Raw genomic sequence first — 19349 nt, 5'->3', positions numbered from 1 at the left:
GGATTCCACCTTGACCACTACTACTACTACAAAAACCACCACTACAAAAACCACAATCACGACACCCACAACCGCCACCAACAACAATACGACTTAATTCGCCACCAATTGGCGGTGACGTCACCGTGGCGCTTGTGCCGGTCTCGATGCACATTGACGTCACGTGGAGCGTGGACGGCTCTCGGTCGCGAAGGTCACGGGACGGTTAACCCAGAGCACATGTGTGTGCTGTGGGTTAACATGCGTGTGCTGGGCTCGCATGACGGGCTACTGCTGGTCGAACCACTGCCACCCTCGCCACTTCAAAGACCCCCTCCCACCCCTTATATCCCTTTCCGACTGTTGGGGCAAGTATTGTAAGTGAGCACCTATTAAAGCCGAAATGGCGTACGAAGGGGTGAATGGCCAGCACCACTCACGGCCGCCTTTGTCTCCCCATTGCTCACGTTTTAGACTCCAAGGAGGTTCGCGTCCCGGTTTCAGGGTCATCGTCACCACCCGCGTTGGTTTGACGTGAGCGCGAATCAAACTCGGGGTCGCCGGGTTCGTAGCGCGGCGCGCTAACCGCTGCACTACCGCGCCCCCCCCCCCCACTTCCAACAACCACTACCAACCACCCCCTTCACTACAACCCGGCCCCCATACTGCTGCTGGAATGGAGGCGGGGTCCAGGGAGGGTGGTGTGGGTGGTGGGGGGGAGGCTGATCCGGCCACGCACGCAAAGTCTCGACGGCTTCATCGGCGGCACCGGGCCAGAGAGGGAAGCGCGCGAGACCCCGCGACCCGGAGGAGCGCGCCACATGTCTCGGGAGGCGAGCGGCGCTGTTGGAAGGAGTTTGGAGGCGACGGGGCCCCCGCAGGGAGCGAGGGCTGTCGCGGTCATGGGGGAGGAGGGTGCCCGGCACCGGGACCCCTTCGCGAGGCCGCGGTGTCTGGCGGCGGCGGCTCCCGCTGGGAAAGCGAAGCTCACGCACCCGGGGAAAGCAATTCTTGCAGGTGTGTGTGTGCAGGTGTGTGTATCTGCAGGTGTGTGTATCTGCAGGTGTGTGCAGGTGTGTGAGTGTCTACAGGTGTATGGGTTTCTGCAGATGTGTGTGTATCTGAAGGTGTGTGTCTGCAGTTGTATGAGTGTGCAGGTGTGCGTGTATATGAAGGTGAGTGTGGGTGTCACTGCAGGTGCGCGTGTCTTTGCAGGTGTGCTGTGTGTCTGAAGGTGTGTGTGTCTGCAGGTGTGTGTGTGTCTCTACAGGCTCGTGTGTGAGTGCAGGTGTGTGTGTACCTGAAGGTGAGTGGGTGTTGCTGCAAGTGTGTATGTAGGGGAGCGGTAGTGTAGTTGTTAGCGCGCTGCGCTATGAACCCGGCGACCTGGGTTCGATTCCTGCTCACGGCCAACACCGGTGACGATTATCTGAACCGGTCCTGGGTCTCCCCTAGGTCGACTCAGCCTCAAATGAGTATCTGGTGCGGTGTGTAAACATCGCCACTGGGGAGACAAAGGCGATCGGGTATGGTGCTTGCCACAGCACTTGCCCCTACAGTCTGTTAAGGCTATACGGGGGATCTTTTTTTTGTATGAGTGTCTCTACAGGTGCGTGTGTGAGTGTCTTGCAGGTGTGTGTGTATCTGAAGGTGAGTGTGTCTGTCTATACGTACGTGGCTGTGCATGTCTCTGTGTGTGCCTGACACACATGTGTGTCTCTGCGCCCACGTGTCTGTGTCTATCTTTGTGTGTGTCCGAGTATCTGTGTCCAATGTATGTTCGTGTTTGTGTACTATGAGTCTGAATGTGTCTTTGTATATGTGTGCGTGTCTGTGTCTATAAGTCGAGTGCATGTGCCAGCCATCTCCGGCATTTAACCCATACCACCTAGGCCTGCCCCGTGACGGCCTCAAAGTGCACCTAGCCTGGCACTAGCGCCGCGGTGACGGGACTGCCACACTTAGTGGTTGCTGTTGTGCTGTTTGTGAGGAGCGGTGGCGCAACGGTTAGCGCGCTGCGCTACAAACCCGGCGACGCGAGTACCTGGTGCGATGTGTAAGCATCGCCACAAGGGAGACAAAGACGGCCGTGCCTGGTGTTGGGTACCCCCCCCCCCCCCCCCATCGTGTGCTTTTCCGGACTTCATAGGTGCTGATCGTTAACAGCACTTGCCTGTTAAGTCTAGACGGGGGGTCTTTGTCGTCGGCACAGCAGGTAAACTGCTCGCGCTCAGAGTGAAAGTGTCAGAACAGGTGACGTGACGCACAGGGCCACGTCACGTGGGGTGCTAACCTGTGCCGGTATTTGCATTGATGGGGGTGGAGGGTCGGGGGTTGGAGGGGCGGGATGGAATCTCAGTCGGGGTCGCGTGAGCGTCGCCCGATCGCGGTCAAAGGTCATCAGCGAGAACAAAAACCGCGGACCACATGGGGTGTGCGCGCGAGACGCGACAACCACCAGACCGCCACGCACTCGCAACACCCCAACACGACAACACGCAGGGGCGGTGACGTCACCACAGCGCTTGTGGTGCCAGGCTAGGTGTGCGCTTTTGAGTGCCAAGTGTCGAGGGTGACGGGGACAGACATAGACACACTCATGCACAAACACACCGACACACGCCGCTACACACACAACAAAACATAGATAAAGCCCCCTCCCCCCCCCCCGGTATAGCCTTAAGAGACTGCTGGGACAAGTGCTGTTCGCGAGCACCGGCACGACATACGGGGTGGGGAGGGGGTGGTGGGCAGCACCCGCGTCCCTCCACACACACAGCACCCACACACACACACCCCACAACGCACTCCCCCTGCAGAATAAGACCCACCTCGCCACAGCATACCGAATCACGCAGCCGCTGCTGATTCGACGACGCAGAACCGTCGGCACCCTCCTAATGGCAGCCGCGAAACCACCGCCACAATCCCCCGAAGCACGGAATGTGACCCGCAGAACCTGTCCCGACGGCAGGGGCTCGGCACCGAGTCTGACGCAGCGAATGTAACCCCCAAATCCGCAACCCTTTCCCCACCGCTCCCTATCCCGCCGCGTTTCGGGGGAACTCGCCCGGGGCTCAACGAGCTGAGCTGGCGACACGCGGAGGCGAGGGAGGCAGGGGAGGGAGGGGGAAGGAGGGGGAGGGAACGAGTGAGTTAGGGAGGTGTGGAGGCCGCGGGGAGGGAGGGAGGACAGGAAGAGGGGGGGTGGTGAAGGAGGGGAGTAAAAGATGGGGACATATGAAGGGAGGTTGGGGAGAAAGTGGGCGAGGGAAGATGGAGAGATGGAGGGAGAGATAGGGAAGACGGGAAGGTGATAGGGATAGATGGGAGGCAAGGGAGGGAGTGAGAGAGAGGGCCGAGGGAGGGGAGGGGAGGGGGGGAGGTGATAGGGTCATCCTAGGGCAGCTGCCACACGGAGCCAGAGCCTCCCGGTCTCCGGAGCCGGCGGCCACGGGCGCGAACCGGGACCCCGGCTCCAGTCTCCTTCTCACTCAGGGGTCCAACCGAAGCTGAACTCCCTGCTGGCAGCCCTGAGCTGCGCCACGCCGAGTGAACGAGTTGTGTGCCCGGGCCGACCCACGCAACGGTGGATGATTGACGGGCCAGAAATTGGTTTATTAATCGTATTAGTAAACATTAAATGCACACGCGTGTAAGCCTACAGTTTTACTTTGTGCGCGCGTGTGTGAACGCTCACGGCCAACGCCGATCCTGGGCGCCCCCTAGATCGACTCAGCCTCAAATGAGTACCTGCAGCGGTGTGTAAACATCGCCACTCGGGAGACAAAGGCGGCCGGGCGTGGTACTTGCCGCCCACACACTCGTGTGTCGTGCCGGCCTTCATAGGCGCGCGCTAACAGCACTTGCCTCATCAGTCTGTTAAGGTTATACGTATGATATTTGTCTTTTACATATATCGGGAGCGGTGGCGCAGTGGTTAATGCTCTGCGTTACCAAACCTGCTACCTGAGTTGGATTCCCAGTCACGGCTAGGTTCAGTGGCGAGTGGCCCCTGGATCAGCCTAAAATTAGTACATGGTGTAATGCATAGCCACTGGGGAGACAAAGGCGACCGGGCGTCGTTCTGGCACTTGCCCCCCCCGCCCCTCCCACTTCCTATCCACCCCCCTCCCCCAACAGTTCGAGGCTGTGCGGGGAATATTTGAGGTGCGCTCCAAGTGCAGATGCGAATGTCTTCTGCACTGACTTCAGTTGTAGTTCTACGGTGTCATCTTCCGGGGAAGCTGCTTGACACGACCCTGTGCGCTGCTCGCTCGCCGGGCGCGAGGGCCCCACGTGGCGAATCTCTCCGTCTCGCGAGAAACTCGACGCCGAACAGGAAACTTGGAATTCGCACGTGGGAAAGTAGAGAGAGAGAGAAAAAAAATAAAAAAATTCATTATTTCGTTCGTATCGGTGGGTCACCGTCACTCCCCCTTTACAGACAATTCATTTGGTGGCGTGTCCACTCTGCCTTGCCGCATTGCCCCATACGAGGTCTACGGGACCTTTTTGCCGGTATCAATAGATATGGTCCCACACCGGCGAGCCAAGGCCAAGAAGAAGGCTGTAGGCCAATCAGTTTCAAATACAATGGATATCCGTTATTATAATCAGAGCATGTTTGTTTGCAGACTTGATTCCTTGAAAAAGCTAATTATTTTGTGTCTGAACATCTTATAACGCCTCCTGTGTTATTGCCAGAAAGGATAAACCCTCTTCTTATTTTTCATGCCATACTATGGTTCATTAATTGATTGAAGTCACGTGGCTGACAAGGGTGATGGGGGTTAATCGAGGTCACGTTGTCCCCCCTCCTCCCCTGCCCCGCCACTCCGCTGGCATCGCAGGTGGCCTCGCGGGGGGCATCGAGATCTGCATCACGTTCCCCACGGAGTACGTGAAGACGCAGCTCCAGCTGGACGAGAAGGCGAACCCCCCGCGGTACCGGGGCATCGGTGGGGCCCCACACGCCTTCGCTTAGCGCGCACACTCTTAGCACGGATCGTGCACACCTTGCACTCAACATCACACTGAACGTGCACCGAGAACCCTGGACGGAATCGCACTCGGCGAGTGTGATGCGCTGACGCTTAACGCACGCTTGACGCTGAACGCACACACGTGCGATTAAGCACCGAGAGCGCGTTTTGCACGCGGTCCATTTGCGCTTGGCGCGCGCGCTTGCGCGAGCACTCACCGCGAGCGTTGCGCCTTGTCACTTAACGCGCGCGTTCTTTAAAAACAACAAGAACGCGCGCGCACACTTGACAAGCAACACCGTGACGCACGCGTGCGCTGACCTCAACACGAGGAGTGTGCGCCGTTGAGGGCACGTGTGTGCACTTACGCTGAACACACACGTGCACGTGTCGCACACAAGTGCGCCTACAGGTAAACTCACTTTTACAAGTGCATGAACATACTCCCCCTACCCTGACCCCCGACCCCTCCCCTCCTCTCTATTCCCCCCCCCCCCCACGTCATACATGCTATGCCGCAGGCGACTGCGTGGGTCAGACGGTTCGGGGTCATGGGGTCAAAGGTCTCTACCGGGGGCTCAGCTCCCTCCTCTACGGCTCCATCCCCAAGGCGGCGGTCAGGTGAGTGTCCACGGGGGACCCCCTCCCGCACACCCCCGCGACCCCGAGACCCCCTGAGATCAGGCGCTGGGAAACATTTCCCTGAGGGCCGATCCGCACATTGACGCACACCTGCGGTCTCCGCAAGAAGCCCTGCGGGGGAGGCCTTCATCCAGCAGTAGATAGACCACGGCTAATCGTTGATGATAATGAATCAATATCAGAAGATGGTGATGGTAACGATGAGTCGATATGCATGATGAATCATCACTTGACAACGATGAATCCATATTCAATCACGGACAAATCACGGCCGACGATGATAATGGTGATGACTACGATGATTAAAAGTTTGTGATAATCGATCATCGATACGGGAGGATCACGATGATGACCTCCATGATTGCCACCCTCTCTCCGAACCCTTTCCCTGCATCCCCCCCCTCTCCCCCCCCTCACCGCCCCCCCCCCCCCCCCCCGCTCGACCACCGCCCCCCAGGTTCGGGATGTTCGAGTTCCTGAGCAACCACATGCGGGATGAGAACGGGACCCTGAACAGCACGCGGAGCCTCCTGTGTGGACTCGGGGCCGGCGTGGCCGAGGCCGTGGTGGTCGTGTGCCCCATGGAGACCGTCAAGGTGAGGGCGGGCTCGGTGGCCGCGACGTGGCCAAGGCGCTCGGTGCCAGGCTGGGTGCACCTTGAGACGCGCGTGTAAGCCGTGGCCAGGTGAAGCGTGCCGGGTGGGGCGACGCTAAAGGTGACAGTTCGCAGATTGTCGGGGTGAATTTACGTAACGAAGCACTTCGTTTTGGTGGGTGGGCGGAGAGGGGGGCAGTAGGGGGCTGGCCAGCACCACCCGGCCGCTTTTGTCTTCCCAGCGCTGCTGACGTTGTACCACACCGTGACATGTGTTCATTGGAGGCTGAGCCGACCTAGGGGGAAGGAGGCTTGGGGCTGGCCGTGACTAGGTCAGATACCACTCGCCACTTCGCCCCAGTGCGGTAGGCCCCCTGCGCCACAGCCGCCCTCCAATTTCGCCGAGCCGCCCTCAAGAGGTGCTCGCTAACAGCGCTTGACCCAACAGTTCGTGGTGGCTACACGAGGCCGTCTTTGTGGCCCCCCTCCCCGTGCTAGCGAAAGCATGGGGCTGCCACAGTCCAGCGTCCACGCCTCTGGAATGTCGCCCCCGTGCCAACACTCGGATGAAATTTGACCCCGGCCCTCATCGCATCGCTGATCATTAACGAGTGGCATAAGGACGAGCTCAGTCGTATCTGTTGTGGTTAAAGAACTGATAGTAGAACATAAACTTTTACCCATGGCCACGGCAGCTGAGAAGGGGAGTATTATGTCAAGGATGTAATGTTTGGGGAAAAGAGAAAGGAGAGGGAAAGGGAAGGGATGGCCTGGACGGAAGTCCCCAAGACGGACAAAGATGAGGGCACGGCTCTGGATGAGGAGAGAGGAGGAGGAGAGAACGAGGGAGGGAGGGAGGGATGACCAGGCCAAGATGGCAAAGGGGATGATGAGAGGGGAGGGAAGGAACGAGGATAAAGCAGGAAGGAGCGAGCAGCAGTAAGCAGCACGGAGGAGCAGCGGCGTCTGTTTCCAGAGTGGGCGGGGAGAGGAGGGATTCAGAGTGGGCGTGGCTTGAGCTGTTTTACATATAGATCTATATAGGGGCATATCCAACCGGAGATTAGACGATGTGCTACATTTTCTTGGTTCTTTCGGTAAAGTCACGTAGAAGGGAAGTAATAAAATAATAAAAATAAAACACATTACTTCCCTTCTACGTGACTTTAGCGAATGAACCAAGAAGATGAATCCCTGCAGTCACGAAAGCTTTAAATCGAAAAAGATGTGCTACATTGCTTATGATCCGGGCCAGGGGCTGGCTAATTGGTTAGGGCTGGCGTCTGGCTGGCTGGTCGCGTGGCTGGCACCACTCACGTGCCGTGGGTTTATTTCATTGCCACGTTGGCGTGGCCGCTGTTGACGGCGCCCGGGTCTCACTTTCTGTCCGAGTGACCTCCACGCGCGCTGTGTGGCTCTGATTATCAGGCGGGGGAGGCGGCGGCGGTGGCTTTGTGGGTTGCGCAAGAAGCGGCCGGAGCAAAAACTCCAGAGAGTTGGAGAGAGAGGGGGCGGGGGGGGCTGAGGGGGTGGGGTGATACGTACATTAGCCCCCCCCACCCCTCCCCCCCACGTGGCGCGGCCACTGTTGTGACGTAGGGAGCCGTGCGCCACTCTCTGCCGATTTGGGCGATGAGGTCACCCTCGGGGTCGTCGGTTCAGTTCGTACCGCGCGCCGTGCCGGCAATGATGGAACTTCCCGGATGAGCTCCCCCTAGCACGAGGAGGAGCGAAACGTCGGACATCGTGCCCAACTCTAAATATACCGCGGGCGTCAGGGTCGGGATCGAACCTACGACCTCCTGCATACCAGGCGATGTAGTTAACATCTCCTAGCCACCGTGGTGATGATGATGAGAGAGAGACACGCAAACTCCAAATACACAGCAGGCGTCAGGGTCGGTATCAAACCCACGACCTCCTGTACACCAGGCGAGGTAGTTAACATCTCGACGGCGCGGTGACGACCCGACAAACAAACAACATCGGAGAGCCCACGCGGCGCGGATCCCTTGGTCGTAATTTGTGGGGTTAAATAGGCTCCTGCCCCTTTTGATAAAAGAGAGAAATCGACCAAACATCCCAAATGTTAAGCACCGAGCCTCCTCTAAACCAGACTCGAGACTCGGGAGCGGGGCCTTCCCGCTGATGCTGCTGCTGCTGATAGATGAAAGCCTCCCCGATGCCACACCGGTCACAGGAGGTTGTGTGTCTATACTTCACCACGCCCGTCGTTACGGATTGGTGAAGCTGTTGTGGTGGGGAGTGGACGCGTTCAGGACCCGTTCAGATTTCGCTCGAGCGCCCCTAGGTTTAGCCGGAAATCAAACTCGGGTCGCCGGGTTCACAACGCGGCGCGCTAATCTCTGTAAACCACCAAAAGACAAAGATCCCCCGTGTAGCCTTAACCGACTGTTGGGGCAAGTGCTGTTAGCGAGCACCTATGAAGCCCGGCACTGCACACGAGGGGGTGGCCGGACACCACCACGCCCGGCCGCTTTTATCTCCCTAGCGGCGATGTTTACACACCGCACCAGGTACTCAATTGAGGCCGAGTCGACCTAGGGGAGGCCCAGGACCGGTTCAGATAATCGTCACCGGTGTTGGCCGTGAGCGAGAATCAAACTCCGGTCATAGCCGGGTTCGTAGCGCTAACCGCTACGCCACCGCTCCCCACCGCATCAGCAACCACTCACTCGCTCGCTCCTCCATGGCATAACGATCAGGGCACTGAGGTGGTGCTTAGGGGTGCGACAAGAGCTGAGGCAGAGGTTGAGGAGTCACGGTGCGGTGGCGTTGATAGCTGCGGGACTTTGGATCCTGTGGCGGTGTGAAGCAGTGGAGGCTCTTTGGACCTGGCCACAGTAGGTTCGGTTCTTCATCGCGGGTGTTCTTTTATTTAAAAAAAAAAATGTTATAAAGTCATACTGGCAGGAACCTCTGGTTATTACACCAGCCCACAGGGGATTCTTGTGTCCGCCCGTCCGTCGTGCAGGGAGGAGCTGGGTCGGGAGGGAGGGGCTGGGTGGGGAGGGGAGGGAGGGGTGGGAAGGGGCTGGGTGGGGAGGGTGAGGCTGGGGTGGAGAAGCCCCCCCCCCCCGCTCGGAGCTCGCGAGGGTCGCCACTCGTCCCGTAGAGCGAGCGCCCTCCCCCCCCTCCTCCTGCGCCCCCCCCACCTCCTCCAGCGCCCTCCATCCCTCCTCCTGCGCCCCCCCTCCTCCTCCTGCGCCCTCCCTCTCCCCCTCCTCCCTCCTCCTGCGCCCGCCGCTGCTGAGTGACCTTGCTGCTGTTTTAGCTGACACAGGCCCCCTCCTCCCCCCATCCCTCCTACTCTCCCTGCCCCCCCTATCACCTCCAAATCCTCACTCTCCACACTCCTCCTCCTCCTGTGTCCTCCGTATCGCTCCTCATCGTCATCATCGTCCTTCTCGTTCCTCTTCCTCACACTCGGCACAAATCTCCTCCAAATCCGTTCCTCCTCCTCCTCGCTCCACCTCCTCCTCTTGCACCGCTCGCCATCCCAGTTCCCGCCACCCACCCCGCTCGCACCCCCCCCCCCCCCACCGCTTTCGCTTGACTCCATTCATTCATTCCGTCCGTTCGTTCATTCGTTCGTTCGTTCCCCCGCGACTTCTCGCCGCCGTCACCGCGCAGTCGACGGTCTCGCGTCGTTGGGGTCTCCCCACACAGCTCGAGACGAGGCCGCACATTTGTGCATTCAGAGGCGCGGCAATCCACAGACGAACGCCAACGCAGCCAGAACGCGCGCTACCAACGAGTGCCCAAGCTCTGTACTCCTACACATACATTGTGCTGTTTGCTGCTGATGATGACTAAGATGCTGCAGCTAATGACGATGATGCTGCTGTTAGTGGTGATTGCTCGTAAATCTGTTCTCTGTGTGTGTACACATGCGCGTGCGTCTCTGTTGTATACGTGTGTACACGTGTGTACACATGTGTACACATGCACGGGTCATTGTACACGTGTGTGTACACGTGTGTGTACTTTCCGCCCCGCAGGTCAAATTTATCCACGACCAGTGCTCACCCAACCCCAAGTACAGGGGCTTTTTCCACGGCGTGCGGGAGATCGTGCGCCAAGAGGGTGAGAATACGCTCGCCACTGACCCCCCTCGAGCACACCTGTACACTCACCTGTACGCTCACCTGTACACTCACCTGTGCACTCACCCGTACTCTCACCCGCAGCCCCACCCGTTGGCTACTCTGAGCCTATCTTCTCACCTGTGCACTCACCTGTATATTCGTCTGTATACTCACCTGCGCGCTCACCTGTACCCCCCCCCCCCCCGCACCTGTGTGCTCACCAGGTGTGCGGGGCACCTATCAGGGCCTCACCGCCACGGTGCTCAAGCAGGGCAGCAACCAGGCGATCCGCTTCTACGTCATGACGTCACTACGCAACTGGTACCGAGGTGGGCGGAGCTCGGTGGGGGCGGGGGGGGGGGCCGGGGGGCGGGGGGGTCACTCACGCAGAGACCCGACGACTCTTCAGCCTAACCCCAACATCAACCCCAACACTGATATTGACCCGAATACTGGCCCCAAGTCTAACTATCGCCACAGCTCTAATCCCTCATCCTAACCCGAACCCCAACGATAATTCCAACCTCCAATCCCAAGCAGAACTTTGACCTCAACTCTAGCCATAGGCCGAACTCTCTCCCGAACCCCAACGCCACGTGCAGTTGTTGTTGTTGTTGTTTCTTTGCATCGCTTTCATCATTTTGGGTGGCCCAGGTCACTCGTTCAAAACCGACGACCGCTCCCTCCTCGACCGCTCCACCTCGTTCAACAAAACTCGAACTTCCTCTCCCCCTTTCCCCCTCCCTCTCCTCCCCCCACCCCCGCCCCGCCTCCGAACCCCGTCCAGGTGATGACCCCAATCGCCCCATGAACCCCCTGGTGACGGGGGTCTTCGGGGCCACAGCGGGAGCTGCGAGCGTGTTCGGCAACACCCCCCTCGACGTCGTCAAAACCAGGATGCAGGTGAGGCCCCCCACGCACTCCACCGGGCTCCCCTAGGGGGCTCCCCCGTTACCCCAGACTCCCCCAGGGACCCCCACTTCCCCAGGGTCCCTTAGAATTAGCCATGAATAAAGACTTGCTGCTGCTGATGATGATGGTGGTGCCTATCATGATGATGGTGCTGCTGATGGTGCTGCTGCGGATTAGGATGATGCTGATGATGAGGATGGTACCGATGGTGCTTATAAAGACGCCCAAACTGATGATGGTCACTTCTAGATGTGAAGCTTTCGTGACTGCAAGGATTCTTATTCTTGGGTTTTTTCGGTAAAGTCACCATGTAGGTAAAAAATTTAAATTAAAATTAATGTTATTTTATTTTACTTTTATTAATTTAAATTTTTTTACCTACGTGACTTTACCGAAAAAACCCAAGAATATGATGGTCACGTTGATGATGATGATGATGATAACGATGGTTCTGATGCTGCTGATTATGATAACGGTGATTATAATAGTGCTGTTGATTGCTGCTGATGATGATGACAATGATGCAAATGATGGTGCTTATAATGCTAATGCTGCTGCTGCTGATGATGCTGACGATGGTGCTGATGATGATCATTGACTTCGCGGTGTCGCGGTTACTCCTTTGGCCGCCAGGGGGCCCCGTTGCGCTGCGAGGTGAACCGCGTGGTTGGGGTCGGTTAAGTTTAGGGGTTCGAGATTCAAGGTCAGAGTTTGATGTCCCTTTAGGCGTTAGGGTTAGCGAGTAGGGTTATGGTTTAGAGTTTCGATGTTAGGGTTAAGCGTTAGGTGTACCGTTAGGGCTCGTGGTTAAGGTTAGAGACAGATTAATTATTTAGGATCAAGGTTAAGAAATGGGGTTAGGATTTGAGGTTAGAGTTTAGGATTTTAGACAAGGGTTAGAGGTTATGGCTTCGGGTTAGAATTAGGATTTAGGATTGGGGTCAGAATTCACAGTCAGTTCAGGGTTATTGGTTTAGATTTAGAGCTAAGGTCAGAGTTTGGGGTGCAGCGGGAGACCAAGCCCTTCGCGGCCAGGCGTACATCGCTCGACCGCTGCTGTGGGATCCGGCAGGAGGAAGGAAGCGATGGCCCCGGGGCGTGGTGGTGGAGTGCATCGGTGACATCGGGCACCGCGGTGGCTAGGAGATGTTAACTACCTCGCCTGGTATACAGAAGGGCGTGGCTTCTATCCCGGCCATGACGCATGCTGCTGTATATTTGGAGTCTGTGCGTGTCTCCACGTGGTCGCGTGGATTTTTTTCGGGGTCCCCCAGTTTTTCCCTCTACATTTAGAATCAACGTCACGCGTTCATAGTATTTGCCGGCTCTACATTCCCGCACGATAAGCCACTTCGTTAGCTTGCGGCCAGGTCGCTTCTGAAAAAGAGCCGTGCAGCTCAATGTGCCCTTACTTGGTAAAATTTAAAAAGACATTGTCCGCGGTGACCTGTTGGTGACCTGTTGATGACCTGTTTTTGACCTGTTGGTGACCGTGACCCCTTGGCAGGGCCTGGATGCGCACAAGTACAAGAGCACGTGGGACTGCGCTTACCAGATCGCCACCAAGGAGGGAGCCAAGGCGTGAGTTTACGCATCGCACCCAGGGGGAGTCGTCAGCGGGAACCGACCAATCGATTACGAATCGATCTTCTTGCGCTCACGGTTTACCCGTCGAGTGTTTGCGACTCGTCGCACGAAATTGTCACGCGTCGCGTTCGCACGGGATTCATGAATGGGACGCTTTTGGAAGAGATCTGCGCAGCGGCGAGCGGTCACCACCCCGGAGCGGTTGACGACGCGGCCACCGCCACGGCCTCCGTGGCAGGACAGAGACGCGTGGCCCGCGTGCCCTCCCGGTGAAGGGCGCGTTGGAAGTGTCGAACTTGACATTAGTATGTTGCGGGTTGGAGTTTATGGGTCTAGCCAAGGGTTAGAGGTTATGACTTGAGCTCCTTCCGCCAGCAGTCACACGATCGGGCAATTGCAGGGCTGCGCCTTTAACCCCCCCCTGTCGCGTCCCGCTCTGCCCCCCCCCCCCAGGTTCTACAAGGGCACTGTGCCGCGCCTGGGCCGCGTGTGCTTGGATGTTGCCATCGTCTTCATCATCTACGACGAGGTGGTCAAGGTCCTCAACCGCGTCTGGAAAACCGACTGAGTCCCCGGCACTGGAACGTTCCTTTTCCTCCCTCCCCCTTCCCTACCTCCCCCTCCCACCACAACCCCCGCCCTCCACCGCTCCCGCTTCCAACATGCGAGCCCCACGTCTTCACAGGCATTGCACTTGGATCCTCAGCCTCGCACCCTCCCCACCACCACCACCACCAGGGGGATGTTGGACCCAGCGCGGTGCGCCCGTCCTCGTCCACGGGGTTTCTATGACACGAGACAAAGAGGGGGGGGGGGGGCAACCATTTCGTATGGGGGGCAAGACCCACACACACCCACACACCCACACCCCCACACCCCCACACACACACACCCACAGACCCACACACACCCACACACACACCCACAGACCCACACACACCCACACACACCCACAGACCCACACCCACACACACCCACAGACCCACACACACACCTACACACCCACACACACACCCACAGACCCACACCCACACACACACACACACACCCACAGACCCACACACTCCGTGAGTATTCACTGCTGCAGGATCTGGCAGAAGGAAGGGAGCGATAGCGTGGTGTGTGATGGTGGTGGTCGTGGTGACAGTGGTATTAGCTGGGCTGACCTCTTGACCTTTAACGTGAGTGCCCCCCTCCTCCCCCGAATCACCCGGCAAAGCTGCTTCCGACAGGGGGCAGAGTTCGTGTGTTGAGGCAGAGGGGGGAGGGGGGGTATTTTAAAACCACCGTTGCCGAGCAAAGGCAACAAAACGCCAAGCGGACAGCAACAAACAGCGCGATTGTTAATTCGCCCCCCGCCCCCACCACGCTAAGTCTCATATAAACTCGCCACTGCTCTGTAGCACACCTGGACAGATCCCACAGGTCCAAGCCAGGTCCCCTCGATCCCCCTTCTTGTCCCCCCCAGCCCACCCCCTGGCCCCCAGCTCGAGGGAGGATGTCCCCATGTGATTGATTCGCGAGTCGAGCAGGAGAATGGGGGTGAGGGATTGATGCGGTTCAGCGTGGTGAATGTTTAACCGCACGTGGTGTGGTTTTGGTGCTGGGATTAAACGGGCTGCGACCGTAGGTTAGAAAGAGGCGTGCCAGGATGGGTATTGTCAGGGGCGCAAAGGTAACGGGTACGGGTAACGAGGTGCAAGTAACAGGTAACGAGGTATAAGTAACGGGTGGATGATTTATTTGCATGGTGGGAAATTGAACCAATGCGATTACGCGTGTGCAATGCATGAGTCGAAGACTTTTAAAGATGTTCATCGATTGACACTGAATTTTAATAATTACGCGAATAGAAAATGATGGTGGAGATTATGATGATGGTGGTAATGCTAGTGGTTGTAATTACGTTAATTAATTTGCTTGAAACAGTGGAACATTCGCGTGTTGTACACTATTAAAAACACACGTGGATTTAAAAATCCGCGGAAGTGACCCACCTGCGTGTGCGATGCCGCGTGCTTCCTCCACTTAGGCCACCGATGCATCCGCACATCTCTCATTTCCCAAACACCTCAAGTGATTATCACCACCCCGCCCCTCACATTGATGGGTGGCGCGCTGCTCTTACCACTTCATCGAGCCGAGTTCCATTCCCGACCACGGCTAATCAGCGGCGAGTGATATATCTGCACGGGCTCTGCCCGACCTCCGTCTTCCTCATGAACCCGCAAGAACCGGCGTGGTGAAGTATGGTCACACCCCCCCCCCCGCCCCATGACCGACACCAGCGTGCGCGGGGAGGCCTTCATCCAGCAGTGGAATCGCTCGGGCCTGAACGTTACTCTAGAATCCATGACCCCCCCCTCCACTCCTCTCTACTCTCTCATCCACCGTCCCCATTCACAACAATGATTGACGCTGAGCTTCACCTCCAAGTGGAGCGAGCGGCCCTGCGGGGGGTTAAGTCCGGCGAGGGGCACCCGGGTCAGAGACCCCCACGCGTCCACGTGGTTGACTTTTCACTCTGCGCCCCCTCCACCCCCTGTACACGAGCTGACCCCCCCCTCCTCGCCCTCCTACCGCTGCCCGTAGCCGTCACCTCCCTGGCCACCCACCCAGGCGGGATCGCAGTTTTTTGTTGTTTTGTGTTTTTTGTATTTTTGCGCAAAAAAGTCAAACCGCGCCGCCTCCCTTCCTCCCTCCACTTGCTCCCCCCCCACCCGCCTTGCCTCCTCCCACCCACCCACCCTGCCTCCCCCTCGCACTCACTTCTTACATCAATCTCGTGAAAGTCCACACGCAGGAGCGACCCCGCTTGTCCCGGGGTCCCGCGATCCGTCGCCGGTAAATCTCAGAGCAGCGCAGTGCGCCGAGTCAACATCCACGGCACAATTCTTCAAGATCTTTCTTCCGTCTTCCATCCCTGAAGAGTGACAGCGCCCACCCCAACGCTCCCCCCCCCCCCCCCCAAAGGACCCCGTTTCTCTCCCGGATCTGTGATCGCCGCTCCTCCCTTCGATCCCCTCTCCTCCTTCTTCTGTCCGACTCCGCGCCACACCTCGGCGCCACCGCTCATCTCGAATTGTCGCCTGCATCCGCTCGGCTCGCTCACTTCTCCGGCGTCGCCACGATGCCTGCCAATGTGCTTCGTCCCTCTTCATCCTCCTCTACATTCCCATCATCCTCCTCCTCCTCTGCATCATCCCCATCATCATCATCCCGTCCGCCGACGAGGATGCTGCTGCTGCTTCTGCTGCTGTTGAGCGGTGCGCGTTTCGCCACCGCCGCGGGTTCCTGCCGAGCCCGAGACGCAGCCGCCGCCGCAGCCGCAGCCGCCGCTCTCGACGCCGGGCCGGACGCCGTCGGCCCGCGCTGCTGCCCGGGCCGCGACAACTCGTGCCGCGGCCTCGACGACGACGCGGGGGGTCCTGTCCCGCGAGCCCGCGAGGCGCTCTGCTACTGCGACGCGCACTGCGAGAGGACGGGAGACTGCTGCCCCGACCACGCGCGCGTCTGCCGGGAGAGCGGTGAGCCCCCACCTCTCCCTCACCTGACCCCCCCCCATCTCCCCTACCTGTGACCCCCCCCCTGCCACCTCTCCCCCCCACCTTACCATGTCCACGATGCCCCCCATCCTGTGGTGGTGCGTGGGGTTGAGGAAGGGCGCGTGTGTGGGGAGTCAACTCCGGGCCAAGTTGTTTCGGTAGAATGTGTGGCCTCAACTCTCCCACGTAGGCGTGGAAAGATAGTGGGGGGGGGGCTGACAGTTGCCCCCACCATCAATCCGTGGACAAAGAAGAAGGGGGCAGGCTTGATGTTGTCAGGAGCCCCCCCCCCTCAATATCGCTAGTTACCCAGCTCTCACCGCCCCCCCCCCCCCAAAAAAATCTAATTTCCCAGGGTTCTACTCAACAGTGTCTAAACTGTAGTCTACAAATCGAGTCTCTAACAACCGTGTTGAGGTACATAGATCGAAAGATAGATGATGGCAACGTGAAAGTTATTGATAATGGCCATGTCAGAGCAGCCACCCAGCTGACACGGCCACCCTGTGTGTCCACGCGAACCGGGGGGAGGGCGAGGGGGGGGGGACAGTTCATCAGTGAGCAGCATCGCCTTGCTAAGGCGGGCGGATTCAGCCGACTCCCACGCCCGGGTGTGTGTGAGATGTTGACTACTTCGCCAGGTATACAGGAGGTCATGGGTTCGATCCCGACCCTGACGCCTGCGGTATATTTGGAGTTTGCCCCTTTCATCATCATCACGGTGGCTATGAGATGTTCACTACCTCGCTAGGTGTACAGGAGGTCGTGGATTCGATCCAGATCCTGAAGCCTGCGGTATATTCGGAGTTTGCCTCTATCATCATCACGGTGGCGAGGAGATGTTCACTACCTCGCCAGGTATACAGGAGGTCGTGGGTTCGACCCCGACGGGAGTTTGCGTGTCTCTCTCCCCGCGGCCGTGTGGATTTTTCTCCGGGTCCTCCGGTTTTTCCCGTGCACATTTAGAATCGGCGTGCGTTCAGAGCATTTGGCTGCGATACATTTCCACACGATGATGGTGATGATAATAATAATAAACAGTTTAATAGTTGTAGTTGTTTTTATTCCGATAGATTACAATTCCGAGATTTACAGATTCCTTGCGCTTTGAACGAACGCCTCGATATCGGAGCGAGGTGCAGGGCCACTACCTCGAGTGGTGGTGCAGAGGCCACTGAAGGGGTCGTCAGCAGTCGCGTAACTAGCTTAACTAGCGTAACTAGCTTAACTAGCTTAACTAGCTTAACTAGATTAACTAGCGTAACTAGCTTAACTAGATTAACTAGCGTATCTAGTGTAACTAGTTTAACTATATTAACTCGCTTAACTAGCGTATCTATCTTAACTAGATTAACTAGTGTATCTAGCGTATATAGCTTAACTAAATTAACTAGTGTATCTAGCGTATATAGCTTAACTAGATTAACTAGATTAACTAGCGTATCTAGATTAACTCGCTTAACTAGCTTAACTCGCTTAACTAGCGTAACTAGCTTAACTACACAAGAAGCAACACGCTCACTGTTTCCAAATTAATTGGCCAAACAACTCCAATGTAGCAGGACTCTCCTGAAAACGAGCCTTGGGACTCAGTGAGATTGGACGAGCAATGAATCGTCCCCCTGTGAGTATGTCCTCTCCCTTCAGCAACCGTCTCCACCATCGCTGCATCCTCCCCTCCCCGTTCCAGCCATCCCATCCACCCATGCCATGTGACCCATCCCATCCATCCATCACGTGCACCCATCCCATGTCACCCATCCCATCCACCTATGCCATCCATCCCATCCCACGCCATCCATCCATACCATCCACCCTATCCCATCACGTGCCCCCATCCCATCCACTCATCCCATCCCATCCACCCACGACCACCCCCCTCCCCCTCGCCACTCTCCCCCCAGGGTCTTGGTGTGTGTGGTCGAAGTTTGGTGTTTGGGAGTTCAGTGTTTGTGGACACGGGGACCACAGAGGTCAGGTTTGGGTCTCGCTGACCTCTCCGTGGACCCGGGCTTGAGCGGCGTGTTCCATTGTTGGCCGTGGCTACGCTGCTGCACGTGACTGCCCGTAGGCCCGCGCCGTGGAGGCAGCAGCGAGGGTTGGTGGATCACCGCACGGATGTTGTGAAACTCCCTGGGCATCGAGGAGGTTGCCACATACCCTGGGCTCGCCAGGGGAAGGCGGTACAGCAAGTGGACTGATCGCCACCTATTGCCATCTGTATGGGGATAGAGTGTTGTTTCCGCCTCGTGCAAGCCGTGAGGTTTCTCCGGGTGCTCCGGTTTCCTCGTTCCACGTGGTACAATAATAATAATGCGAGTGTGATAATAAACACAACTCATCATTCATTGGGGGCCGAAAACTTCTTGAAATAAACCACAATGTGGCGGCAGCAGGACCCTCTGAGCGCTGCTGAGCAGGGGCGTCTCTCACTACTGAACCCCTCTCCGTGTCTCTCTCTCCGCGTCTCTCTGTGTCCGCCTGTCTCTCTCTCTCTCTCCGCGTGTCTTTCTCTCCGCGTCTCTCTGTGTCCGCCTGTCTCGCTCTCTCCACGTCTCTCTCTCTCCGCGTCTCTCTGTGTCCGCTTGTCTCTCTCTCTCCACGTCTCTCTCTCTACACGTGTGTCTATGTTCGTTTCTCTCTCAACGTGTCTCTCTCTCTGTTCGTGTCTCTCTGTGTCCGCCTGTCTCTCTGTCCGCGTGTCTCTCCATGTGTCTCTCTGTTCGTGTGTGTGTCTCTCTCTCTCAACGTGTCTCTCTGTCTGCGTGTCTCTCTCTCTGTCTCTCCCCGCGTGTCTCTTGTCCGCGTGTCCCGGCGTCTCCCCCCCCCCCCCCCACAGCGGTGGACTGCGCCGTGGGCCCGTGGGGCGCCTGGTCTCCGTGCGACTCCGCGTGCGCCCAGGGCAAGCAGAGCCGCGCCCGTGACGTCCTCGTGCCCCCGAGGAACGGGGGCCGGGGCTGCCCGGACCTGAGGCAGCGGCGCGGCTGCTACAGCC

At 57.9% G+C, this 19349-nt stretch overlaps 1 protein-coding gene across 1 annotated transcript; it reads left to right on the top strand.

Moving 5' to 3' along the window:
- Positions 1-718: 718 nt before the first annotated feature.
- LOC144932884 (tricarboxylate transport protein, mitochondrial) lies at positions 719-14771 on the top strand. The gene is made up of 9 exons (XM_078857273.1): positions 719-996; positions 4833-4940; positions 5486-5585; positions 6064-6202; positions 10224-10308; positions 10535-10639; positions 11098-11213; positions 12730-12803; positions 13263-14771. The coding sequence occupies exons 1-9, from the start codon at positions 801-803 to the stop codon at positions 13375-13377; spliced, it is 1038 nt and encodes a 345-aa protein (XP_078713399.1). The 5' UTR covers positions 719-800; the 3' UTR covers positions 13378-14771.
- The last annotated feature ends 4578 nt before the right edge of the window (positions 14772-19349 follow it).

This window comes from Lampetra fluviatilis, chromosome 6 (genome assembly GCF_964198595.1).
Source record: "Lampetra fluviatilis chromosome 6, kcLamFluv1.1, whole genome shotgun sequence".
Lineage (NCBI taxonomy): Eukaryota > Metazoa > Chordata > Hyperoartia > Petromyzontiformes > Petromyzontidae > Lampetra > Lampetra fluviatilis.
The sequence above is the reverse complement of the archived record's forward strand: the minus strand, read 5'-3'. Positions and strand labels throughout refer to the sequence as shown.